This window comes from Larimichthys crocea, chromosome VI, assembly GCF_000972845.2.
Source record: "Larimichthys crocea isolate SSNF chromosome VI, L_crocea_2.0, whole genome shotgun sequence".
Classification (NCBI taxonomy): domain Eukaryota; kingdom Metazoa; phylum Chordata; class Actinopteri; family Sciaenidae; genus Larimichthys; species Larimichthys crocea.
Window position 1 is genome coordinate 22,242,646 of NC_040016.1, and position 27,147 is coordinate 22,269,792.

The 27,147-nt window shown below is 42.4% G+C and overlaps 1 protein-coding gene across 16 annotated transcripts in view; it reads right to left on the bottom strand.

The window, feature by feature from the left end:
• col12a1b (collagen, type XII, alpha 1b) overlaps positions 1 to 27,147 on the bottom strand; it is a 120,590-nt gene that overhangs the window by 92,143 nt on the left and 1,300 nt on the right. For all 16 annotated transcript variants that reach the window (XM_027279113.1, XM_027279111.1, XM_027279116.1 and 13 more), the window contains exons 3-14: positions 23,333 to 23,449; positions 22,057 to 22,200; positions 20,619 to 20,678; positions 18,960 to 19,223; positions 18,698 to 18,862; positions 17,062 to 17,235; positions 16,085 to 16,375; positions 15,376 to 15,978; positions 12,432 to 12,710; positions 12,080 to 12,355; positions 9,148 to 9,420; positions 1,112 to 1,381 (exon numbers count right to left, since the gene is read on the bottom strand). In XM_027279113.1, the coding sequence (XP_027134914.1) occupies positions 1,112 to 1,381; positions 9,148 to 9,420; positions 12,080 to 12,355; positions 12,432 to 12,710; positions 15,376 to 15,978; positions 16,085 to 16,375; positions 17,062 to 17,235; positions 18,698 to 18,862; positions 18,960 to 19,223; positions 20,619 to 20,678; positions 22,057 to 22,200; positions 23,333 to 23,449 (2,916 nt within the window). The remainder of the gene's footprint in view (positions 1 to 1,111; positions 1,382 to 9,147; positions 9,421 to 12,079; positions 12,356 to 12,431; positions 12,711 to 15,375; positions 15,979 to 16,084; positions 16,376 to 17,061; positions 17,236 to 18,697; positions 18,863 to 18,959; positions 19,224 to 20,618; positions 20,679 to 22,056; positions 22,201 to 23,332; positions 23,450 to 27,147) is intronic.

A 27,147-nucleotide genomic window follows, 5' to 3' on the forward strand; every position in this document is an offset into this window, starting at 1 on the left:
GTTATGAATTAGGCATTTGCCCAGAAGTGATCAATTTTAGAGCAAATGCCATAACCACATTTTCCTTTTCCCCCCCTCGAAACAACCGAAGACGTATAAAATGAAATTAACTTATTCCGATGATTCTGCAAGTGATTAAACAAAAAAAAAACATTGCAAAGGGAATATTATTATATTTAATGATCCAGAGGAAACTTTTTCAGACTACTTGATTTCCCTTTTATTGGCGGAAAAAAACACGCCATCCAGCTCGTCTACGTGTTGATAGACTTGGACAAATCCGCGAAGGCGGAGACGTTAAATGTTTCCGCGTCCAGCGGCGATACGTCCTCAAACGTGTTGCTTTGTTTTCCTGCGTGTGTGAATACAGCACGAGGAACGTGTTGACATTTCTAAAGTGTGATCTGTGTGTGATGCATGATGTCAGCGTGCCGTTCGCCATGCGTCATTCACGGGACACACACGTTGCAGCGATATTCCCTTTAGACGTGAGCCGGCTAATTACGGAGAGCAGACTGTCACCATGTTGAGGCCACGCTCTAAATTACAGCTTGAAAAGAATCAGAAGTGAACACTTTCATTTCAATTTGGACTTTCTCCACACACCAGAAAGCTGAAACCGTTCGAATGCCAACTGTATGATTATGTAAACTCTGAAAATCCGGTTTGTTTCTGTGATAAAAGGAAGTATTTAATCTACTTTGACTCATATTCATGTGGCACGCTGCCTCGTAATCAAAACATGGGATTTTCTGCCAGTTGTCTTCTCGGAGAATATAGTAAAAACTTCCTGAACTTCCCCTCTGAGGGTTCACGACCCAAACGCTGACTTCTAAAACACCTGGGTCGACCCTGCGGAGGAGATCTGAGAGCGACTAATCTCTGCAGCCTCCAGCAACGTTAATCTCCGCTGCTGCTTCCTGCATGTGCATCAGGTAAATATAAACAATGAAATACACCAGAAGGATTATGGGAGTTAAAGTCCTCTCTTAAAGGCAGAGCTTCTCTGGAGACAATTAGTGAGAAACAGGCATGAGCCGTTTTATTCTTGAAAATCTTTGCTTTGTTTGTTGAGCGTCTGCAGATCGTCTCCAGGACTCTGCGGTCTTACCGTCAGTGGTTTCCTGTCCGGTGAGCGGGTCGCTGTTTTTGCGATCATAGGCAGCGACCACGGAAACTTTGTAGAGCGTCTCTGGGGTCAGGCCATCCAGCACCGTGCTAGTCGAGTCTCCTGGCACCGTTTTTTCTCCGAACTCGTCTGAGAACGGCGACTGCCACTGAACCTGGTACGCCTTCACGTTCCCAGGCGCCGCCGTCCAGGACGCAGCAAAGCTGGTGTCAGTCACATCGCTGGTGACGAGATTTTTAGGAGGGCCAACCTCTGAAAATAAGAAGCAAAAGGTACGGATTAATATGCTTCAATGAAAACATGGAGTTTGTACTGCACAATACAGATTAAACTGAATGTTTTCTGGGTCCAAACATGAGTTACTCCCTGGTTCTGTGCACAGGAACGCCCCAGAACCCACAAAAGTTTCTTCCCAGATCACAACAGATGTTTTAAAACTCAACTGTGAGCATTTTTATATTGTAGAAAGTCAAACTGGCTGCGCTGCTCAAATGTTCTTTCCAGTATTTGACAGTTTTTTTTGTGAATCCATCTTCTCTGTAAAACAAAGGAACCATTTGGACGTGCTGGCAAATCGGAGCATTCTCTAAAATGGAAACTATTAAAAGGCCATCGAGTGGACAGAAGAATTTAAACAACTCACCGCAGCCATCAAGACTTTTTTAGACCTGTGAGGATATTTTAAAACGTTTCGGCTTCATTAGTGAGCGCAGAGCGTCGGAGACGCGACAGCGGAAAGACATGAAACATGTCAGGAACCAGATGAACCCGAAGTGTCCACGAGAAGAACAAGAGTTTATTGGACATCCATCCGATCAGTGCTTCCCTCTATCGGTGTCAACGTATTTGTATTGACCTCTATTAACCTTCAGTGAAGTTTTTTTGGGGTGTTGGATGCAAACTGGACGGTTTATCTACATTTTCTATTCCAAATGAGTTTGTCTAACATTTTTCTTAAACCATTAGACTTATTTGAGCAGCAGAAACAATAGAAACAAAGAATCAGCCCCATGTGCGAAGGCTCAGTCCCAGGGTTTGAATCCGACCTGTGGATCTATCTCCATCTGTCTCTCTCCACACATTCCTGTCACTCTTCAGCCGTCTGTCAAATAAAGCTCAAAAAGAGCAAAATACTGAAATTGTATTTTTAAAATGATTCTTATCCAAATTGAAACATTTTGTGTGTTTCTTTTGCGCCACCCTCAGGACAAAACATAGACAACAAGAGGAAGATATTTCTGCTTTGGCTCCAGGAACTTTTTGGCTCACGGTTAATTTTGAAACCTTTGGGTTTAAAAAGTGGATTTATTGTCTGCAGAGGTGCAGATATGAACTGTTGTTATTGTAGCTGCCTGGGAGCACACAGACTTCATATTTGACTGCTGGAGGAGTAGTAAGTTGGAAGTGCTCGTAGTTACTCGTGGTCATATTTTAACCACTTGGCATCACTGTTATCACATCGAGGCTTCAGCATGTTTGTACCAGCAGCCTTCAGACCTTCTGTAACCTGAAGACACGGTAATCACTTTTAAAGCCCCTCTAAGAGGGAACACTGCAAGCCAACTGTGACTTGTTTAAAACATCTCCGTTATAAGACACAGGCGAGCTCCCTTTTGTTTGTGCGTTTGTCACAGAAATCCACTAATTGAACTCCAAATCTTAAAGTCCAACTTCAACCTGTAAACATAAACCACGCATTCAACACTCGACTAAATGACATCAGCTCCCAGAAATGCGCTCCGTCGCTCTGAACTCTGGTTCTTAACACGAGCGTACAAACACAGTGTTAGTGTCTTCAGAGGTTTCCGTGACCTCAACTCAACTCTGAGAGGGCGGCGGCAGCGGCGGCGGCGGCGGGACACGGAAGCCAAAGCTCTTATAGATTTGTTTAACCAACACAGACCAAATCTAATTCCCGAAGCGGCTCGTGTTGCTTCAAGCAGACACACGGTCACTTTCCTATACAGACCGAGCAGCAGGCTGGAAATATTTGTGAATGATGGAGATGGAGGAGGAGGAGGAGGAGGACTGATATCAAATTATAATACATCTTCAGATTAGAGCAGATGACAGTGTGCAGAGAGGAGGCGCTGGAAAGAGCGAGAGGCCAAGTTTCCACAACATGATAATTATCAAAGACATCAGAACCAGCTATATAATCAAAAGGAATGAGCATGAAATAAATTCCTTTCCAGCTTTTGCCAATAGATACAGATCTTAACAGAGAGAGAGAGAGAAAGAGGAGGAAGACAAATGTTTAGAGTTGGAAAAATTGTTTCTGGTCAAGATTCAAGACAACAAAATTCAGGATATTTGATTCAAAAAAGTTGTTTCTGGGTGAACTGAAGGGCCAGAAAGTCCGAATATGTCCGACTCATTCAGGAAATGTCACTTTAAACGTGGACAGACGGAGGGATGAGCGGTTTGTCACTCCATTAAAACTCCTTTAGAGAATTAAAACAGATCGACAAGCGTGGCATAAAACATCCTCCAGCAGACAGGGTGCGTTAAACTCCATGTCACTTCTTCCCCTCTTGGAAGCGCCGCACAAAGCTGCTTCGTCCACATAGATCCTGTACATTCGTTTATTTTCGTCTACCGTCACTCAGTCTTCACCGCACAGACGCCGCCATTAGCCTTTTTTTTTACCCGCTCAAGAGGAGTGCTGTCTCTCAAAGCTGGGAGCCGAGCCTGGAGGCTTTTTTTCATAAATAACAGCCGCAGATGGAGGATGGAATATCTGGCGTGCTGCAGACACACTCAGACCGATTTTTCCACAGAGCCATCATGAGGCGAATCTGAACAAAACCGCAGGAAATTTAATGCACTTTTAAAGATTTTTCCACTGCTCCGCATATGTGCCTCATCTATCTATCTATCTATCTATCTATCTATCTATCTATCTATCTTCAACATTTACCATGTTTATCTGGTATAATTGAACAAAGTGAGCCAGAGGGTCCCTAAATTAAGCAACATCACCGACTCTCTAATGTCTATTACTGGCACGATGGTGTTGCAGTCAAGACCAAGATGATTGTGATTGTGAGGTCCCAAAAGTTGACCAATGAGGTTGCTTGGTTGGAACTTCATCTGCTGAAGAAGACTGTGCAATAACATCGAAAGATCCAGAAGAGCTCATAATTTGAAAGTACCATGTCACGAGTTGGACTGGTGAAGTTTGACAGATCCAAAAACCAACCAACACCAGTTAAGCACTCCTACAACAAGAAACAACTATACAACCTCAACTCCAGCACCTGAAGGCAACACAATTGAAGTCCAGGTCAGGTCAACCTCTCAAAGATCTTGTGTTGGTCTCTAAGCAGCGAGTTGACACAATGCTGGAGGAGGAGGAGGCTGAGTCTGGGACTCCCGTCTGCTGAAACCTTACAGTCACAGTGGAAAGTCTCTTGGCTTATTAGTTTGTATAAACTTGGCTTCTCGACATGTTCCATCCACCATCAGCCGTTTAGAGCACCTTGAAGTGCAGAGGGTGAGTGCAGTTTTCGTACGGGTGGCCCAGTCCTGTTGATGCTGCTTCAAATCAAAGGAGGAATCCCGTCTAGCTCAAGAAGCCATTTTACCCCCCTCATTCATTTGAATGGGACCACTGGGTTAGGTCAGCGGGGTGCTGATGCCAAAGACTCCAACAAAAAGTTGAACTTATCTCATTGCCAACATGCAGTGTTTGGCTGTGATAAGCCATCAAACTCATGGATCTGTTCCTCTGATCAGCTTTTCTGGATCTGATTTTATCATCTCATCAGTACCCGAATCAACAAACCAACACCAAAGGAGTCCAAAGGAAACCTCCCTGGAGACGAGACGAGGGGCTACTTCCAACAACTTTCTGAACTTTCTTAGACAAATGTGTTCAAGGCAAGTTTTCATTCTTCACACAAATACTTCCATCATCTCCATTTGGAGGCTTCATCCCGTCTTCGAATGTGGCCGATCATGACGAGTGCTGGACTGAAACATCCGTTTCAAGCATATCGACACCTTTCAAGGTATGGTGGGGTATCAAGAACCACTAAACTGTAATGGCTTTCAAATGTTCTAATTGTGGGTCCATTAAAACACCAATTTAGCACTCCTACAACAGTGTCGGACGCACCATAGACAGTTTTTCTTCAGAAAAGAATGAAAATCGATGCAGCAGAACCAGAAACATTATCTTCCTTGTCAGAACCCGCAACACGATCACTGACAGTCCAATCAGGAGATTCAGGTTCTTTTCCAACATCCCCAATCACACTCCTACAAAATACATCGACATTTATCGCAGAGGTATCGAAGCCTTGAGATTAATTTAACTCATCAGAATAAGTGATAACTGCAGCTGTACTTCCAAGCCTTCGTCTTAATTTGTTCACTTGATTTAACGACTGATGGAAGACAAGAAGGAAACATATCTGAAGTCTTTCACACATCATCTTTTATGAATCCACCGCACCACAGGGAAAATATCCGTTCACAGCCAGGTATAACACCCTACAGCCCTTTTATCACCTTCATGTGACAAGTGAGGACAAATTTACGTCGCGCTCTTTGATCACGACTCTAAACTGGGAACCAGACTGAGATGGAGTGTTTTGTCAGCCAGAGTCGCAGCAAGGAACATTGAGCGAAGGCCAAAATCTGCGGCTTTCTGGCCAAACTGAAAAAGTACGACTTCGTTACGTGTTCGGAAAATAAGTCCAAACCTCAAAAACTTAACTCCAACCTCACCAACAAACGCTGAAGCAACAGGTAGAACAAGCAAACATCCGCAATTAAAGAAAGAAAGAACTTCACACCAGCTTCAACTTTTCTAATCTACACAAACACGACTGGTTTTAAATCAACAGTCGGGTATATTTAGGTTTTTATGAGATCTCATTTTAATGGAAACATGAAAATCACTCATGTATGAAAGGACAACGCATAGCTCACGAAAAGGACACAGAACTCGTCTGGAAAACCTCCTGAGGCACCTCATCAGTCCAATTCTAATAACTTTTGGAGTTTTTCTGAGCCATCAGAAAATAATAGTGTAATTTCAAGGATGCACTTTCATCATTCTGACAGTAAGTTTTCCTGAAATGTTCCAGTTTCCGAAGGTTTTCCACCCCACGGCAGCATCACGCAGTCCCGGTCCCACAATCAGGAAGTCCTGGTTCATGTCAAGTTTTTGGGTTTTTTCCAAATGATTGTTAAAAGTGAAGTAGAGAAAAAAAAATGACCTTAATATTTCAGCTGTGGACAGGTTTACACCAAACAAATGGACCACATGTATACAGATTGTCATTGGACTTCATCCTGGGATCTACTGTGCCATTGTGTGAACAAATTAGGAAAGACTGAAAACGAAGTCTCTCCGTGGCATTTATACAGTAGTTTGAGCGACGACCTGAATTAGATTTGATATATCGCAGAAAACGTCCGAACCTGCTGATTTTGGCACCAATCTTAGTTTTCCATTTTAGCTCCCATTTGGTCGTTAACACAAACGAGGCCCCCGTGAAGTTTAACATGAGCTCTTACTGTACAATAAGAAGGAATGAGCTCACTGCTTTTAATGTGGTTACAGTATCAGAGCTGTTTTCCACTGCCGCTTTAACTCGACATGTGAGGGGGGGGCAACAAAGGTAATGAGGAACCTCCTGCCTGCCAGCTGCCTCTGATGTGGGCCAACACCGGGGGATGTCTGGGGGCTTCAACCAACCAACCAACTAACACACTTAAAGTGTCCTCACACTGACAAACGTGCTGTGCCAGGAAGACAGCGGCCACGTGAAGATCGGAAAGAAAAGAAGGAGAAGGAGGAGGAGGTTGTATTGATTGCATGGCACTGCGACGACCAGGGAGACATCTGGAGGCTGTGCAGAGACCGTGGACAACGCTATTAAATTCCAGGCAAGCCCTCACAAGGTGGAAAAAAAAAAAATCGACAGCAGCAAAGACAGACAGACAGACATGAAGAGACAGAAAGAAGAGTGCCACAGAAAATAAAGAAATAAAGAAAACAGGATTAAAAACGGGAGGGGAGACGAGAGAGACAGAGACACAAGGTGAGAAAGGGAGACGGCATGGAGACATAAACAGAGAGGACGGAGACGGAATGAGTCAGTGTTCCCTGCTCCTCCTCACAGCTCAGGGTTACATTCCTGTCCAGTCTTGCTGTTTCTCATCTTTACCTCTGAGCCTGTGTGGCAGGCTGCTGCGTCCACTTTTACTGTCAGAGCTCAAAACCAGTCAGCAAACACGACGTCCATCGTGACACGAAGACACGCAACAAACATCCCCAGATCTGTCTTAACTGCTGGGCCACCGGAAAGCAACACTATCGCCACTTTTCAGCCATCAGCAGTCGATGTTATCTGCTGACAGACCACCTGCATGCAGTCCAACATGTCTTGTAGTGGTCCGTATGTACCGAGTCAACAAATATCTCCACATTTCCTGTCACACTCTACTAGCTCCGATCAATGACACGACTGCCTCGTAACATATCCCAAAAAAAAAATTCTCTTGATTCAGCTGGAAAACTTAATAAATAATCAATTTTATATTAAATGCATAAAAAAACCCTGAAACAATTGTTTGATTATTTCAATTCATTGGTAACAATGTTGATAATCGATGATCATCAAGTACCACTCATGGTACATGGAGGAATCTCTGAAATTACTTAGAAACATCAAATACTATTAAAACACTTTCTTTTGAATGAAAATACTCAAACTATGAGACTGCAGGAATGTAATTTAAAATAAGTTTAAAATTAGTAAATGATTATTATTATTTAACAGGCTAAAATGTGACATATAGGTAAATTATTTTTATTATTATTATTATTATTATTATTATTATGAAGAGAAGCATGGATCAGAAAAATTCTTTTTTCCACACAACTCGTTCTGTTCAGGACTCGACAACCGTCACCAATAAGAAAGTTTTTTGAACACTGGTTTAGATAAATATTAAATATCTGTTGGACAAAATAAAGATTATCATGAGCCTTATTACAGACCAGACTACGACCTGCTGGGTTTATCGTAGACACATACAGTTTGTCACTTCACTGAGGGATTAGATTCGACTCTTGTTTAGGTGATCATTATGTTCCCGACCTGTTGAACTGTGTTTTAGTCCCATCTTTAAACTTGGTCAATGTTGTAAATCTATGGAGTAACAGTAAAGAAACCGTCTTTTCCTTCTCACCACGTCTCTTTGCTCTTGTTCTGACCGTTTATCATCACTCTCCACTAAACAGCGAGACACTTGAAGCCCCTCTGGATATCGCTGTTTGTTTTAAACCGTATTAACCGTGTTTGTTTAAGAGCCTTTACCGACGACTTGGTCACCTTCCAGGATTTAGTCACAGCAATTAGAGCAAAACCTCCAACATGAGCTGCGGTTGTTGAGCCACGCAGTCATAATAAAAGTAAAGTAATCGCTTGATCTCAGGGGATCAGCAGGTCACAGCTGCGTGCCAGAACTGACATAGGAATAATGTCGAGCTTTAAGTTATTAAGACTGTTTATTTGGCGTTTCCATATTAGCTGTGAAAATAGACTTTATCTTGATATGTGTATTTATTCGGCATTTCTTTTGCAGACACTGGATTACTAAAGGTTCATTTCATGTCAGAGAAAGTATTTTCCAGCATACAAACTCATAATAAATCTGATTTTTTGACTCACAATGAAGTGAATTAATTGCTGGCAAAAACCCAAAACAGTTAATACCCAACTTGGGAACACTACGCTCATAGCTTTGACCTTTTTTTAGCTTTAATAAACCCACATCACATGACCTGCTCAGCACCAAACAGCAGACAGACTCTGGTGAACATAGAGGCGCATTTAGCAGCTAAAGAGGCAGATAGTTCATTCTGGAGGTGGTGGAGACCAAAAACAGAGCTAAAAGAACTCCAATGGGATTTATAACCCATGGATATGTGCAGGCTGGGTCTTTTCTGCAAACCCACCAAAACACGACAGGTTGAGCAAAAAAAGAAGCTGGTTTACCTTCCAGCGTGGTGCCTTGTCCCTGCAGGGGGTCACCGAGGCCGGACGAGTATCGAGCGGTGACGAAGATGTCGTACTGCGTGCCCGGCTGCAGGTTCTTCAGGAGGGCGGCCGTGTTGTCACCCTTCACCGATATTTCCTTTTTTGGGCCGCCGGCGGAGGGTCTGAAAGCCAAGCGGTACTGGAGCACGTTCCCTGGTGCTGGCTCCCAGGAGACCCTCATGGTGGACATGGTCTCGTCGAAAACCCTCAGGTCACGAGGGGAACCCTTGGCTGAAGAGGCAGGAAAATAAGAAAATGAAGCCAGCCGCCAAACAAGAACGTGCCGAGTACTAACTTCTAGAAATAAAATTAAATTGATCTTGACGTAAATTTCTTCTTGAGAAATGTTTAAAATCAGAAATGTCTGTTTTTGTTTAGGCGAGAACAGATTGTGTTACTTCATATTTCTGACATTAAAACTCTTTCCGTGTTCAATTATTTTATGATTGCTCGGAAACGAGACATAAAAATATTAAATAAACACATTTTAACGTATTCGTCTGGACGCCTGTAGACTTTGTTTTGCACCATTACTATTTATTTAACATTTTAACTAAAACAACCATAATTGTCTCATTATTTTCAATATTGATCAATCTAGTTTAATTACCTTTTGATTGATTGAACTGTTTAGTCTGTAAAATGTCATCACACATTCAGTGAAGCAGAGATGGTGCTAGTAAATTGTTTGCATTTGTCCTAAACTCATTAAAAAAACATAAAAACGCAATTAATCATGAAGTCAGTGGCTGGAACCAGCCAATGATTGATGTATCTAATACAACTGATTCTTAAAACTGTGAATCATCGAATCATTTCAAGGTTACAAACAAAAAGAAACACATACTGCTACATGGAAACATACATAACTGTGGTTCCCAACCTTTTAAATCTACCGGACGGGTTTCTGGGAAGGAAGCTACCGAGATTAACGCCAGTTTTACAAAGATGCGTTCAGATCGTTGAGTGTTTTTCAATGTCATTTAGTTGCTTTGTGTAACCTTTGTTGGCCTTTGTATTGAGGAATAAAAGTGAGTGCCCTAATAGCAAAAATAGATTTACACAAACTGGTATGACTATGGACTAACGTCCCTGACTGGATAAGACAAGACAACAACACAACTCCCAGTTGCTCCAGTTGAGCTGCTGTGTTTGTACTGGGCAGCCACCAGGATGTGATTTACAGTAAGTGCAGCGTGTTCACACGACACCCCCCTTTGAAAAATAATTGTTAAAATAAAGTGGTGACTCAAAAGCCGACTGCTGGGTGTTACCGTTTTATTGTTGCGTCTGACGATGGTTTTTCCTACAGAGTGATGAAAATGTCCCAGATTTTAAGTGAAATACACTTTGTTTTTTTCCCAAGAGTAGTCAGAAAAACTGCAGAAAAGTAAGCAGAGTAAAGCTGCTGTAATTATGTTGCCTTTGTCCCCACAAGTGGGTTAGTGGAAAAGACTATGAGGGGGCTCTACTCATGCAACCCCCCAAGGCCCTGCATCAATTCATAGTTCTGAGATAAAGTCATGGCACGGTAAACATTGTAATGGGAACAATAATGTAAGCCATACAGATGGAAGAAAGACATAAATCCATCTGAGAGCCAGCTGGGTGTTTCATGTCAAAGAGGTGCAAGCTGGGATTAATTCTGCCTCTTTTTATAAACCGTCAAAAAATCCAGAAAAAAAGAAGAATTCACCTCAGACGACAAGCAGCTGCACCGTCTGAAGGAGCTGGAAGAACCGGGAGGGGGAACAGTACGCTCACACACGGTAAGAAATGCTGTTGCCATGGCAGGCAGGAATATAATTTGTTTATTTCCAGCTGTGTCCTCAACGTTTTGGCTCAGGGGTGATAATCTTCAGGAGACACGTAATTCCTCCCTAAATGTGCTAAAGCTAACGGCCCCCACTGGAAGTTTCTCCATGAGATAATCACCCTTCAAGAATCTCACGAAAGATCACGAAACCGTCTTCGAGTGTGGAGGGTTGTTAACTCTCCTCCGCACTCCTTCCTCGGTTGTTTATCACCTTTAAGCACATCTTCTCTTTCCCAGCATTCTGTGCGTCCTCGTGTTTTTCATTCCTTCGTCCTGCAAGGCGGGATAGATCTGACGAGGAGCTCGATGGGTGGCAGGTTGTACTAACACTACACTGAGCTCACTTTCCACTGGGGTCAAAAATGTGTGGACTCCTGGCACTCCCAGACAATTTTGGAATGAAAGCAAACGCCAAAATGGCAGATGGCGTCTTTAGAAAAAACAAAACAAAACAGTGGAGTCACTCAGGATGTCAGAAGAAAGTCTGAACTTATTTCCATGGTGGTTTTTTAAAATGACGCAAATAGACGAAAAGACGGCTTGGACCCAGAGCGGTTTCGTGGTCCAACATGTTTTGTGATTGAAAGTTACGATTAGATTTTTATAGTTTTTACTGTCCCATTGCACAAACAAAATGATCAGAAGACATCTGCAGGCACCTGTTGTGGATCAGAACCAGTGACTCAACGATTACTTAACCAGCGCCTCAGATTTCTGGACTTCAGAGCTCAACTTCTGGCCCAAAATGTGTTTTGGAACAAAAATCCGCCACCAATTGGAGCTTCAAACGCTCATGATCTGTTGATGATTATCTGTTAACCCTTTGAACACTTTGGCTGTTTTTTTCATGGTTTTCACACTACGTAAGTCTTGGCGAGTCATACCCTTTATTGCAATTTCAAGATGAATTAGGCTATTTAGAAAAGTGTCCTAACTCGTATGGAATGTTCTGCTAAGACACTTCTAAATGAGTTGAAACAGACATGTCTTGTTCCAGTAATATGAGAACCTTGTTGTTTGGACACCCTGAGCCACATCTCAAACTGTAACAGTACAATACGAAGCAACAGTCACCTTCTTTGGTGGTGCCCAAGGTTTGCACCGGCACTCCAGGGCCAGACGGGTATTCAGGACTGACGGTGACGCGGTATTTGGTTTTAGGTTGAAGTTTCTGCAGAACCGTCGTCGTCTCGGGCCCGGCTGTTGTCGTCTCCAGCCTGGAGCTCTCATCCCCGACTGGTTCGTAGGTCAACCGGTAGCGAGTGACGGCGCCTGGAGCTGGCTGCCACGATACTCTGAAACTGTCTGTGGTTTCCTCGGATACTCTTACGTTCTGTACGGGTCCTTGTTCTGAAACAAATGTCAATGAGTTAGAGCGCTACTGTTCCCATTTATCAGCTTAAAAAAACAAAGGTCACATGAATACCTTCTAAAGTTGTCTCGTAGCCGGTCACAGGCAAGCTGTCCCCTTTTTCATACTGAGCAATAACGTTGACTTGATAGCGGGTGAGTGGGTTGAGGTGGGGGATGTAGGTGGTGAGTGTCTCTCCGGGCAAAGCCATGGACACGTAGTGACCATCGGTATCATCTGCAGGCTTGAACTGGACAAAATAGGACTCGACATCAGTGGCGCTGTTCTCCCAGGTGGCCCTGAAGCCTCGTGAGCCAACCTCTGAGAAGTGGAGGTCTCTCGGTTGGGTCAGTCCTGGAGAGAGCGGAAGGTGACAAAAGGTATTATATATATATACAGATATTCAACATCTCAGTACAACTTAAGCAGATATCTGCACATGAATCTGTAGGAAAGGGACCAAGATTTTGGCATGTTCTAGTTTTTATTTGTAGCCCAAGTGGTATTGAACAAAAAGGTTTGGCAAAGCATATTGGCTGAAATACAGCAACTGAACCCATCAGCAACCCTCAACAATGCATTCATATGCAGATATCTGTTTATACAGATTAGCAGACATGTGTCTCTCTTTTCATTCTTGGTTTTAAACTGGCTAATCAGACTGCAGAGGAAGTCTCAGTTATCCGTCTTCTGGATATCTACACCGGAAACCGGTCATTGACCCCAGAGGTTAAATCGCAATGGGAACCAACGCAATATCTTTTAATCCAGATTTGTTGTTTTGTTTTTGTGTCCGATTTTGACCTTTTAAAAAAACAACAACTACGCTACTCTGCTAATACTTGCAGATGTAATATCTATGGGTGTCCTGTCATTATATTTTTTATGATCGACATCAGATGTTGTTTTCCTCCATGATCATTTGAGGTTAGACTCAACACAGTCCAACTTAAAGAACTTTCTAACAGTCTGAAAACCTACATCATCAATCAGCTCAGTCTGTCTGGTGGGAAACAGTTCTGCTATTCAGATTCCAAGAAATCTTTTCAAAACCATCCTTCTGTACTCGCAGGGCATCCAAAGAGTATTAATAGTGGATGGCAGAACAACATTGAGAGCCAAGTCGATATCTTGATTAAATTTAGGTTTAAACTGTAGAAAGAAAAAAACAAAAAAAACAGTAGCATACAAAGAAATCCAAAGGGTTGAGGAGCTGACCTGCATGACCTTTAAATGAAGATCTACAATCTACAACTCATCTGACAGCTCCATCATTCAAACAAACATCAGGAGGGCGGCTGCTGTGAAACTCCCCACTGAGGGAGCTCTTTGAGCCAGCGAGTTGCCTGGAAGCTGTGACTGTGCTGCTTCATTCAGGCTCCTGAACACTTCCCTTTGTTGACACAAAGTCATTATTATATAAGAATTATATAATCGGCAATCAAAGCTGGTGTGAGTCACATTCTGCGCTTGCAGAGCGGGAAGCAGCTTTTGGCAAAGTAACAGAGTGATTAATATTTGGCTTTAAGTGGGTGAACCAGCGAGTAACTCTCCCTGCTTATTTAAACTTGACCAGCAGATGTTCGGGGGTGGCTAATGATTTCAGCACAGCGAATGGATTCGTCTCAGAGTTGTTTACGGATACGTGCCGGACAACACACTTGATGGTCAAAGTGGTAATAACCGAGTCATCTGGTGCTTCAACTAGTTTTTAAACAAAAGCTAAGAAATCTGTGAGTCCATTATTTGACCCAGTTCTAATATTTCCACTTGCAGGAACTCTCTCTAGCCTTGAAAGATCAAAAGGTGGACATGTGTTTAACACATTGAGGCAAAAAAAAGGAGGGATCGGTTGACATAGACACGCTTGGAGAAGTGACAAAGTAATTGTGTGCATATGGAAGACTGTTGGTACGACTCTGGATCCTCCCCCATCAGGATGGGTGGTAGAGGCGTCTGACTGCTGCAGTAATCGATTGTTGAAATGTTTTAATCACTTCAAATGTTCAGTCACATTAGCTGACCGGTAGGTCTCCATGAATGTAAAAGAAATACATGCTGATGAAAAGCCTTCATCACTGTTCTCAGTACGTGTCTAATTAAAACCAGTGTTAGCTGTTGGATGACTTTTTTTGCTGAAGGAACTGTAGTTTGGATTGGCGGAAGTTCTAAAAGTATTAACATATTTCGAAAATGATCAAGATGAATGAATGTGAGCTCATTCAAATGAAACAAACACTGGATATCAACAGGCTACACAAATCATTTTGCATATTTCTGTTTTTTTCTTTTTTGATGGAGAACTCAAACTCGCTTCAATCACTGAGAATTTGGTGTTCCATGGTTGTCCATGCTAAATTAAAGTTGGCATACTATTCGTACTGTTGAACAACAGGTGAAACAGCTCAGAGGATTCTTACAACCACTCACAGCTGCTCTGACAGAAAAGACACGAGTGTAGTCACAGACCAAGATTACATTTTTGTAATTTCGCCGAGCTTAGAAAAAAACAAACTTTAAAACCAAACCCTCAAACTGAACTGAGGAAGCAGAATAATCAGTGTCACTGAGCAAATCTTTTGCCTTCGGTCAGCACAACCCATTTCCAGAAATCAAAACAATTATGATGCAATAAATCTTTTCGGGACCCTGAGATATTAAACAAGTAAATAAACCAAGTAATTCATTCATTCAACTCTCACCTCTACAACCAAAAGATATGATCCAACTTAAGTTAAATCCAGCGGACATCCAACAGCAACTTGTGCATGGAAACTTTTTCATTAACTTCATCACAAATTACTTTAACCATGACAAGTGACTATTAAAAGCTAATCCTGCTGAACATTAACATGCTTTCTGTTCTGAAACAGTAAGACAAGAATCAACCCAGAATTTGAAAATAAAAAACAGAGCAGAGTTGATCAAATCAAAGTTTTCCCAATCCTAAAACAACAGAATAAGAAGTTGAATAAAGGGCGGTGTCATCAGCATAGAGGATTAAAGCAGCATTACTCACGTCTCTGGTGGATTTTTCGAAGTTCTTGCTCGATCCTCAGGCAGATGGACTGCGTGAGCTCTTTGGAAATTCTCTGGAAGGCATCGAAGTCCTCTACGGTATACACGTGGGTCTCTGCAGGCGTGTTGGCGATGGCCTCCAGCTCACTTCGTACAGCATCCTTAACACCCACCGCGAAGATCTCCACATCAGAATTCCTCAGCTTGGTGGCCGGGTCCTGGAAGGCGTCGGACGACTTCCCGTCAGTGATCAGGATGTTGACACGAGGAACGTGGGCACGCGCTCCTCTGTTAGCCTGGAAGATCTTCTCTCTCACGTAAGTCATGGCCCTGCCGGTGTTGGTGGAACCGCCACGGTATGGGAAAGTCCTCACAGCCTTGACCACAGCGTTCAGGTCATGGTGAGTGTTCAGGTAGAACTCGGTGTGAGGGTCTCTGCTGTACTGGACCAAGCTGATCTGGACCTTGTTTGGTCCGATGTCAAAGGAGTTCACCAGCACCTCCAGGAAGGCTCTTACTTTAGCAAAGTTAGCCAGACCGATGCTGTAGGAACCATCAACCAGGAGGACGACATCAGCTTGAACATCAACGCCAAGAGAACATTCTAGATTGGAAAAACAAAAGTACAAAGTTTTAACAGGTATTGATGTTGAAGTCTCTGCAATAAATCGTCAGTAGGTTAAATGGTACCATCATTCTGTTGTACCCACCCAGTGAAACTGTAACTGGCTGCGTCTTCTGCATGACCATCACAGGCTCGCTGGGCGTCAGGCCCTTCAGGGCGAAAAGACTGATCTGGTACTCTGTGTCTGGAGAAAGGTCTCTGACCACCACCGAGGTCTGGCCCGGGCCCAGGTACAGCTCCTGCCTTTTGCTGCCGGCCATCATGGGGATCATCTGCAACTTGTATCCTGTAACTTCTCCGATAGAGGCATCCCAGTTCACCCGTATGGACTTTGAGGCCACCTCCAGGACTTGGAGGTTGGAGGCTGGCTCAACAACTGTAAAAAATGTGCACTATTAGTTATACATAAGACAGGAACAGTTAATAGTTAGTTCTTTCTGAGAATTACATGAAAGGACTGACAGCATTTTTAAATCTGTCAGTCAAATATGAAACTCGAAGCAGCAGCAGGCTAGCTTACCTCAGGATAAAGACTGGAAAAATGGAGAAACCGCAAGCCTGGATCCGTTCAAAGATTTATGGATTAAATTAACCACAAAGAACAGAACTTAATAAAAGAGATGCTGCTAGGTCTGTTATGTTACCTTTGGACAGAGCCAGACTGGCTGTTTCCATTCTCGTTGAAAAGCTAAGCTAGCCAGCTGTTGGCTGTACCTTTGTATATGGCGCACGGAGTGGTTTTGATCGGTTCGTCTAACTTCCAACAAGAAGCATATTTCCCAAAACTACTGCTTTAAAATGATGTGCACGAGGACAAAAGATGGAAAACTTGAAAACGTTTGTATAAAACAAATTTTTATAAGCCGCAACCTCCGTGGCTGTGAAACGAGGCCAACGCAGAAGTGCCAAAAACTGCAGTTCCTCGAACAACCACTTGAGTTTGCCAAGATGGAGACGACCAGAGCGACCACACTGAGCTTTACAATGGACCTTTAGAAACCTGCAGGTGATGTCACAGGTGTCCATGTTTTAGACTGTCTATGATCTGTTGCCACATCTCACCTTCCTCTCCGCTGATGAGTGAGTTGAGCTGATCGTCCACGCCAGCGCACACCTGAGCGATGAACTCTTTCTGCACGTTCTTGATCGCGTCAAAGGTGGCGACGTTGTAGATGTGAGTTCTGTAAGGAGTGGAGGCCATGAGCTTCATCTCCGCCTCGTCGGCCTGTTGGATACCTACAAAGAAAAAACAAAAACAAAAGAAATGTTGTAAAATTGTGGTAAATGCTCAGAGTGTGATCATTTCTGAAATCGCGCCATTGAAACCAATTGCAGCCAATTCAGGGACATTTATGCGCTCTGAGCTACGAGGCGACACCAGTGAATTCATAGCAGTCCTTGTAAAGTCGCTGGCATCATGTGAGGAGTTCTGTTTGAGAGGTAAAGGGTGAATTTCCTCCATATATATATAAATGCTGGATCTATAAAGACGTAAAGTTAAACGTTCGCTTCCCACGTTAGCATATTAAAAGCTCTCCAGCTGGATTCACAACGAATCGACAACAAAAACGCCAAGCCTCAGCTTCGGAAAGTCTGACGGCACAGGCAGTAAATATGAGTTTTACAATCCTATATTTTTTTGTAACATTATTAAGAAGCTGAGTATTTACAGCGATAGTTTATTCAAAGTTCGAAGCAAAGTCAATACTGTACTTCATGGTAATTTCCATTTTTGAGGAAGGAGGGAGGAAAATAATGTTTTTACTCTACATTTCTTCTGACATCTTCTGTTTCTGGTTACTTTGCTCATTCAGATGTTTGAACATGAACTTCGAGCCTAAGATAACATCGGGTATTGCTGAAGTTGCCTTTTCTGTCTTTTTCTCTCTCTATGGTTTCCTCCCTGTCTTTTATCTTTCATTCCTGTTCTTCCTTCCTTCTGTCCTGCTCCTCCTCCCTCTTTCATCACGTATCTGACAGTATGAAAACATCAAACTAAACTCCACTCCTCTGGATTATTGGTGCTGTACTTTACTGTGGAAAATGACAGACTGCAGGACTTTTACTTGGATCTTACTCTTTATCAAATCAATTTCAACACTTTTGGTCCTAATATATCTAAATGTCAGACATTGAAGGCCTCTGTGTTTTCTTACACAAAATGTAGCTTTGACTTCAGCTCCTCTGTGATCTGAGAAAACTCCACCACCCTCAGTATTTTAAAAATCCTCTCCAAGGATGGAAAACCTCCCAGAAACTCACCGGCCAGGAGTCTAACGAGGTCTGTTTATTTATTATTTCTACATTTATAGTGTTAGTCCTGCACGTTTCCAGCTCCTCCTGCAAAAAGCTGAGAGCTTATTTCATGTTTCACTAAGTAATTTCCAATCTGTGACCTGCTTTCAGAGACCAGAGAAGATGAGCTGTTATTATTATTAACCACCTCTTTAACACCATAGCAACAGCCCACTTCTGTTTCTCCATCCCAAGGTTGTGGAAAGTCTGACTGCGAAGGCAGAGTCTAAACATACATAAAACTTGCTATCACTCGCTTGTAACGTTAATGATGGAGGAATTTCGCCTTCTGTTTTCACGTCATCACAAAAGCTGCTTTTGTTACGAACCACAGTTTAAAGAATTGAATGCGAATGGAAAAATGTAAGAGGTGGAATGTAATAAACTTGTTTTGGCTACGTACCCAGGACAAAGATCTCCACCCCCCTGTCCCTGAGCTGCCTGGCGTAGCTCTCCACTGAATCCTCAGATTTGCCATCTGTGATGATTACCAGCACTTTGGGGAAACTGCTCCTGGAGCCGGCCGCCTCGGTGAAAGTGTTTTGCAGGACGAAGTTGAGAGCATCACCTAAAGCAATGAGGCAGACAGGAAGGAAGTTTTCTTCTTTATTGGGCCAAACTGCAAAATAATGTAAAAAATTCAAATAAACACTTTAACCGCATACCCGTCATGGTGTCTCCTCCTTTGTACGCCAGCGAGCCGATGGCCCGGAGCAGCGCCGGTCGGGTCATGTGCGTGTTCAGGTTGAACTCTGCTTTGGCGTCGTTGCTGTACTGGACCACGGCCACCCGGGTTTTGTCCTCTCCGACCTGAAAGGCGCCGGCCGTCGCAGAGATGAATTTTTGGATGTATTTGAAGTTCGGCCTGCCCACGCTCCACGAGCCGTCCACCAAGAACGCAACGTCAGCGATGGCGCTGTAAGAGCATTCTGGGAAAAAAAGAAATAAAGTAGGTAGAAGAGGAAAAAGGTTAAATGGACATACGAAGGATGATTTTTTTAATTTGGCCGGAGAAATGAGATCCACTTCCTGTTTCAGTCCAACAAACATTAGGTTTGTTAGATCAGCTCTAACCATGATCCACCACAATCGGATTATCAGGTTTCAAATACAGATTCATGGTCCTCAGAGGATCAAACTTATTTGAGAGTACATGGCACTTTTAGGCCCAGTCTGTTTTTTTGCGTATCCAGATTGTTATTAGGAAGTCTGGATACATGAAATGAGATTTTTGAAAATCAAATTCAAGCCACATTTGGACGTGGTTTCAAACAGAGTCCAGAACTCAGAGTCTTTGTGGAGAGGCTTCTGTACAGAAAGGTGCATCATCAGCGTATGTAGAAATTGGTTCTAGCATTGTTACGACAGCAATCCATGCAGATAGACTGGTGATGTCTGGATACACAGATAACAGTGTAGACAGTCTGTCTAATTAGAAATCAATCTGATCTGAAGTCTGAACAAAGCCTTCGTGACAACTATGTAGTCGCAGCATCAAAAGTAAACAAAGGTTTTTGCAGATCAGTTTGTTTTGTGTTCAAATAAGAACTCAGAAAAACGTGGTCATGAACCCGCTCAATGGTGGTTTGGTTTGGTGGACTTCCATGTACTGCTACCTTAATTTAATGGTAACTGGTTTAACCCAAATAACCTGTCTAAAGCTCGTTATCCATGATTTTCTGGTGGTTTAAGAATCGCTCACACTGGATGTTGAATCAGACTGCATTAGGTAGAGGTACAGGACTCTCTGCACCGTTCTGCTTTCTGGGAGTTTCCTTTTGACTTTCCTCTCATGAAAAGAAGGAAAAAAAAAAATCTGCCCAAGCTCGTCATCATCTGCAGAACTGGGCCAGGGCAGCAGCAGCGGCAGCAGCAGCAGCGCTCTTGTAAATCAGCATCTGTAATGGTTTCCACTTCTCTCAGCACTTCAGGGCTGGGCTCGTCTTAGCTCGCTCCCCCAGCTCCCACTGTGGCCTCCCGCCCCACCTACGACCCCCACACTGAGCATGTGCGGCTTCCTCTGCCATTGGCATAATTGGCCGGCAGGGGACCAAAGCGATGACCAAATACTTCAGAGATTTATGGGGGCCTAATTTTTGATTATTGCTATACAATGGGGTGTTGTGCCGTAAGAGCCTCCCATCGCTGCTGAGCTCACGCTGATGGACGCCGCCCAGCAGTGAGGAAGAAAGTCCGAGAACAAAAAGTGGAAAAGTCGAGGAGGCAAAGCGAAGAGCGAAGATCGTTGGTGACTCATTATCTTAGCAGTGAGTGGAAACCCCTCGACCAATTAACGTTTAACGTGAATGAACAAAAGGACTTACTGACTGAATCTGAAGCGTCTGGTTTCCTGGAGGTTCCACTTGAGCTGCCGCTTGACTGAACTGAAAGACAATAAGACAATTCATCAACCCATTTTAATATTATTTATGTCCCATTTTCTGTCAGCAACCGTCACTGTTTTCCTTCAACAAACAGCCGGCCGCTCACACTGGACCAAAACTGGCCTTTTGTTTCCATACATGAGATTTATTCTCTCATCTGAGGGGTTCTTGTGCAACATTTCCCAAAACGTAGATCCAGCGAAGGCGCAAAACTCGCTCCCAAACGGAGAAACTAACAAGCTGATGTCATTGTTTGACAGATTTACAGGGAATCTCAGAGATCAGATCAGAGTTTGCATCGGTGCCAAGCAGGCGTCCCCCCCCAACGGCCGCCATGACATCAGCGAAGACCTCACTCACTGCTGGAAATCTGGGTCACTCGGATAATCATCCATATGTTTGAGACTTAACGTTCACTGGACCTTTATGTCTTCGAGCTTTCTGCAGATGTTCTTCTTAATATCTACAGTTGGAAGACCCTTTCAAATATAGCAATGTCATGTTCTTGATTCATTTAGTAGTTGTTTGGTCGACAAAATGTTTGATCACTGTCCCAAAGCCTCATGTCTTACTTTGTCAAAGATATTCAGGTTATTGTCATCAGAGACTAGAGAAACCAGAAAATATTCGCATTTGAGGAGCTCTACTGTTGACCTGAATGAACATTTAATAACGATTTTTAGAGGCGAGAATAAACCAAAAAATTTAAAGAAAGTTAAGTATGTTTTTAATTGTCTCATGGCCCGTCATGTGAATCTTGGCGACCCTTTGGGTGGTCCACCCTGCAGGTTGGTAACCACCGAACTGATTTTTTTTATTTAACAAAAACCACTTCTTCCACATTGTAAAAAACACCAAATATCAAAACGTCATCCTCAATTACAATCTGAATACGAACGGTTTGAGTTCATTCCTGAGCCTCACCACAGGATCAGTTAAGAAACTCTTCTGGAGCTTTTGTGCATGATCTTCATCAGCAGGATTTTTGTTTGCGCTTCTCGTCTCTTCTTGGTGACAGTTTTCTTAACATCTGTCTGACCTCGCCTAGTTAAATATAAATTAATGGCTTTTTTTTTTGTTTTGTTTCACTTGGTTGGACTTTGTCCTGATTGGCTCCCTGTGCTGCAGAATAACAGAGGTTTGTTCATGTTGATAGATTGGTTCATGAATGTCAGATTATATATGTGAAATTGTCGCTTCCAGGGACAAACTCTGGTCTATAATACGTCATCAGGTGTTCCTGTTTCCTGTTATTTTGTCCACCCGGTCTCGGTGACTTCCTTCCAAAACAGACCAGCTGCAGACAAACTCTATTATCGGTTTGGTTTTTGGTTGGATAATTTCCACACACACACTCAGTGGGGACGCTGTGACTCACGTGTGATGGTGCCGGTGATGGGCAGACTCTCCTCTGATCCGGCGTACGCGGATATTGTTACGACATAATCCACATCTGGACTCAGGTCTGAGATGGAGGTTTTAGTCGCAGATGCAGGCAGGGAGAATTCTTTCGTTGGTTCTTCTGCAAGAATGCACACAGAGTCAGAGGGAAGCCATTAGGAAACTATTGCATTACTTCATTTTTCCCAGAGTCACAACAGGGCTTCAGAAAAAACCCGATGCCGACTGTTGACCTGAGGACTGGAAGAGCCGTGTAAACAGGCAACAACAGTATGATTCAATTTAATGAAAACGTTCCGCATTACTACGAACCAAAACACACAATTCTTCCATTAAGTCAAGCATGAATTATTTACTTGAAATTATTCACCTCAGGTAGACAACGTCCTTAAATCAGTCTCATGTCTGTGTGACGTAAAGAGCTGGAATCAAGCCCGCTGTTAGCCCAGCTTGGCATAAAGTTAGTTTGATCCATTAGCCGACAGTACGTAACAGTTACATCTCGTAGTCATTGAATATAAATACAGAAGTAACGTTAGTTCTGTCGTTTAGCTGGTTCTCTTAGCCTAAAATGCACGCTGGCATCAGTTCTCACAGTTAGTTACATATCCAAGTTATCTAGTTAAGGCCCACACCTGACAGTTAATGAATATAAAATATAATAAGCTCTGTTTGCTGCTGCTGTTGCTATGTGTAAATATTTAGTAAATAAATACTGGCAACCAGCTCCTGGCTTCGTGCATGCATGGCAGCAATGTCATGGTGAAACAGGAGAAGGTGCCACAAAGTCTGAAGCAGAATATCGTCTAAAAATATGAATGCTACACTTTAACATTGAGATTTCTCTTTAATGGAACTAAGAGTCCAACCATGGTCAAACACCCCGTATGCTGGTTCGACAGGTCATCGTACGTAACGTTAACTTTGCAGCACGTTGTTTGAATGTGGTGTCGGGGGAGCTGAGACATTACTTCCAAAGCATCTCAGCTGTTTAATGAACCGTGTTGGATGTGACATACTCCAGAGCTAAACAAATGCTGACAATTTAAATTTCCATAGCGGTGTTAATGTTTTTCTTCTGCCCCCTCATCTTTTACCATTAAAGCTCCTGGAGCCAAACATGTGTCTGCAAAAATCTGCAGATGCAGGGAGTGTTGAGTCTTGTCAGGCAGATTGATGTCTAACAGAGTTTATGGCACTTGTAATGTTGCAGGCTCTGCAGGACATAACTCGCAAGTTTAATGAGCACCCACCTGTGTCTGAGGTCACTTGTATTCTGTAGCCCTGTATCCTCGACTGTGGTCTGCTCCACATCATCTGTACTGTGTTCTCATTTAAAATCTTAAACCTCAAATCTGACGGAGGGTTGACTGTGAAGAGAAGAAGTAAACACAGTTAATCCTGCAGCTTTAGGAGGCCAGTGTATACGAATGTGAAGTATAAAAGGATTTTCCCCAACAGTCAACACTTCCAGGGTGAAGTTTGACACGTTCACTGTTGGAGCAACAATGGCAACACAAGACAAACCAAACTACAGATGTGAGGGAAGCCATTTTGGAGGAACAGTAAAACAAAAAATGACCTCGGTTTGAGCTCGAGTGGCCGGCAGCCACGATCAACAACTCAAGCAAAAACACACTGAGACAACAAACACAACGAAACAACACAACGGTACCGTCCTACAGAACATTCAACAAGGAACACAAACAGGACGGGAAGATGGAAAACTTTGAATTTTGGCTGTGAACGGATGTACGGAAACAAAAAATGGCCAATTCCATGAATAAATACTCTCAAAGTTATATCCAAATTTTTGAGCTTTCAAAAAATGTTTTAGGTTTCTTCAAGCAAGGGGGAAAATATTAAAGTGTCCAATATTTTCAAGACTCAACTGGTTATTTTCAAATCTAAGGATTCAAGTTAAGTCAAAAAGATACCAAAATGACTTAAATTTTGAATTTTCTGTTTAAATATTGCATTTGAGAGAAAATCCCCCCGAAAAAGGGCAATTCAAACAACATAAATTCATTAAATTAACGACAAAAAAGAGCTGAAAATGAATAAAAGACTGTTAATTAAAGAAGTAGCTTAATGAAAGACAAATAATGAGCTTGTTTTAACGGAAAGAGGATTAACATGAAGACGACTAAAGACGGCCAATTTTTTATAGCCAATACAGTTGTAAAAAAAGATATCCACTACTAAATACTGCTGGATTTATAACACTGAAATATGTAAACTGTGGAAACTATCTGAACTGATGTGCTTTAAATTTCCAAATTCTTGAAAGCTAATTTTTTTTAGGTTTTTCCAAGCCAGCTGGAAAATATTATTGTACCCCACATTTTCAACATTCAACTGGTTATTTTCAGTCAAAAAAAGATACCAAAATTAATTTAGAATTTTCTGTTGAAATATTAAGTTTTTGAAAGCAGGAAAACTTAACGAGCTCAGGAAAATCCAAAAAAGGGTTAGGGTTAGGGTTGTATAAATTAATTTAATTAACGACAAAAGAACACAAAACTTTTCTGAAACCTGTTTAAAAAACAAAATAGTTTGTAGTTATAATGAAAATCAAGATCAAGCGAGTTTTTACCCTTAAATAAATTGTTTTTAAAAGTAAAACATTTAAATGCTATAAATTAACTAAAATCAATAAACTAGTAAACCACACTTTTTTATCAAATGTAAATAGTTTTGGCCTTTCTTTGCTTCCGTACAGTCACTTTAACAGATAACCAACAAATTTTTTTGTGGGTTGTAATCAAAAAATCTCCATAGCTGGTGACGTAGCAGAAGAAGTGTTTGATAAATTCTGGAAAATCACCAGCTATGTGAAATAAAAAAATAAAATGTTTCCCCACCGTCAACAAGCTACAACATGGACGGGCTGACATCGGGCAGACTGTCCATGACCTCAATCCAACTCGTGACGTTGAATTGACTAAACGACATAAAAACACACAAATCTGATGAAACTCTCCGATACTGATTATACAATGGATAAAGATCGAGCACTTTCTCCGTCTCCATTGCAAACCTCGTAAAAGACGACACGATGTCGGTGACGACACGTGTACGTCTTTTGTCTGCTCGTTCGTTTCCCCAAAAATTTGCATCAGAGGTTCTTAAATTATTTCAGCTCCAGACCCAAATTTTAAAATAAATAAATAAAAATATCACAGAACTTTTTTGTGCTTTTGTCAGAAACTAATTTTTTTGGGTCTGGACTATAATTTAAGAACCGCTGGTCTTTAAACCAACAAACAAGATAAAAGACAGATTAAAGTTTAAACTCGTGATCACTGGCATGAGGGGAAATCATGCACGTGTACATGAAAAGTTGTTTGAGGACAACTTGGAGCAAACGGACAAAAAGTTTCCATGTACACAGACGACCACGTGTTGTTTCTTTGTGAATATTTTAAAATGATATTCTTCAGGTTGGGGGTGGAACGCCTAAACGTCACATCTAGCTCGCTACAAAGCGGTCAGGACCCGCTTGAATTAAACTTAATAAACTAAATTTTAAAAAATCGAATAAAGAAGTAGTGTAATGACGAGATTAGCTAAACCTGCTTCTGAAAGAGCTCGATGCTCTGGAAGAAAAATAACGAGCTTGTTTTAACGGAAAGAGAAGATTCTAATAAAGACGTCTACGTAAATCTGCAAGTGATTTCTCGTTAAAATAGAACAGTAGGGGGCGCCATGAACTGCAACGCAAAGAAAGAACAACTATAAAGGAGTAAACTACGGACAGAAATCGGTTAAACTGTCAAACACGCGATAAAGAAGTTGGGAACGATCGGTCCCATCGATGCTTGTTGACCAATGCTTACATCTTCTCATGTTGGAGGAACATTAATCTAACGAACAAAACGTATAATCTAGCTAGAGTTCACATCAAGTTTACGGGATCTTTCTTTATTCTAGACCGCCAACCAGTTCATCTGTTAGTGTGGGAGTGAAGAATATCATTGTAAAATATTGTCGTGAAGCCAAGACCGAGGGTCAGCTGACCCGGTCGAGGCTTGACCGGGGAGAGGTGACACAGGACGTCATTAAAATGGAGGAACCACCAACCTGGTGAGTCAATTCAAGAGGCCGCGACTTCGAGCTGCTGCTTCTGTTTTCCACACCGACAAAAAACTACCCAACACACACACACACACGTCTGCAAACACACACTCACATCCAGGGTTTTCTTTGAAGCTCTCGGCATCCAGGTCTCTGCTCTGAGCTGCTTTTATTTTGTCATTTTTCAACCTTGAGTGTGACAGTTCAGAGCAGAGGCCTTCCTGTTTGGACTTTTCTCTTCAAGGTGTTTAAGGAGTCTTTAAACTCCGGGCCCCGACATGTCAAACCATTCCACACGGGTAGAATATATACGAGCGGGTAGCGATGCTGTGACGAGGGCCCGAGCCTCCTCTGGGACTTTAAAGAGGAGGTGGAGGGGGAAGGGGGGTTAAAGGAGGTCGAAAGCTCTCAGATTTTCTCCTCTCCTAACCTCTAAAACCTCTGGAAAATAATGTGAAACTCATATTTTGTCTTTCCGTTCCATCAGGAGAAAGGACATAGGGAGGAAACTTGGCCACGTGCTGTCTGTCTTCTTTTTTTTTTTTCTACAGTAATAAGATAGCAGATTTTGAGCAAGAGCACCTCCTGGTGTAAAGAAGATCAAACTTCATCTGTCGGAGGAGCAGGCAGGGAGGGAGGGATGTCTGCTTTAACGTTTATTTCAGCCCTGCAGCCTCACAGGGGATGAGGAGGAGAGGAGGAGGAGGTTCTTTTTACTTTTTCAAAGATCGATTTGTGTCTCTGGAGACAAACTGGAGGCATGAAGGAGAACCAGAACGCCAGAACAGTGAAAGAATTCAGTTTCTCTGACGATATAACATTGCACTTTCTGCTCTAACAAGTTAAATTCACGACTAAACTTCATAAAAGTAAATTCAAAGCAGATATTTGAAGAATTCTGACGGATTCCTGCGGGAAACGGGAACATTTATTGGAATAAAAAAAGACAAATCATTGAATTAAAAAGGTTACACTGATTAAACAAATTAAT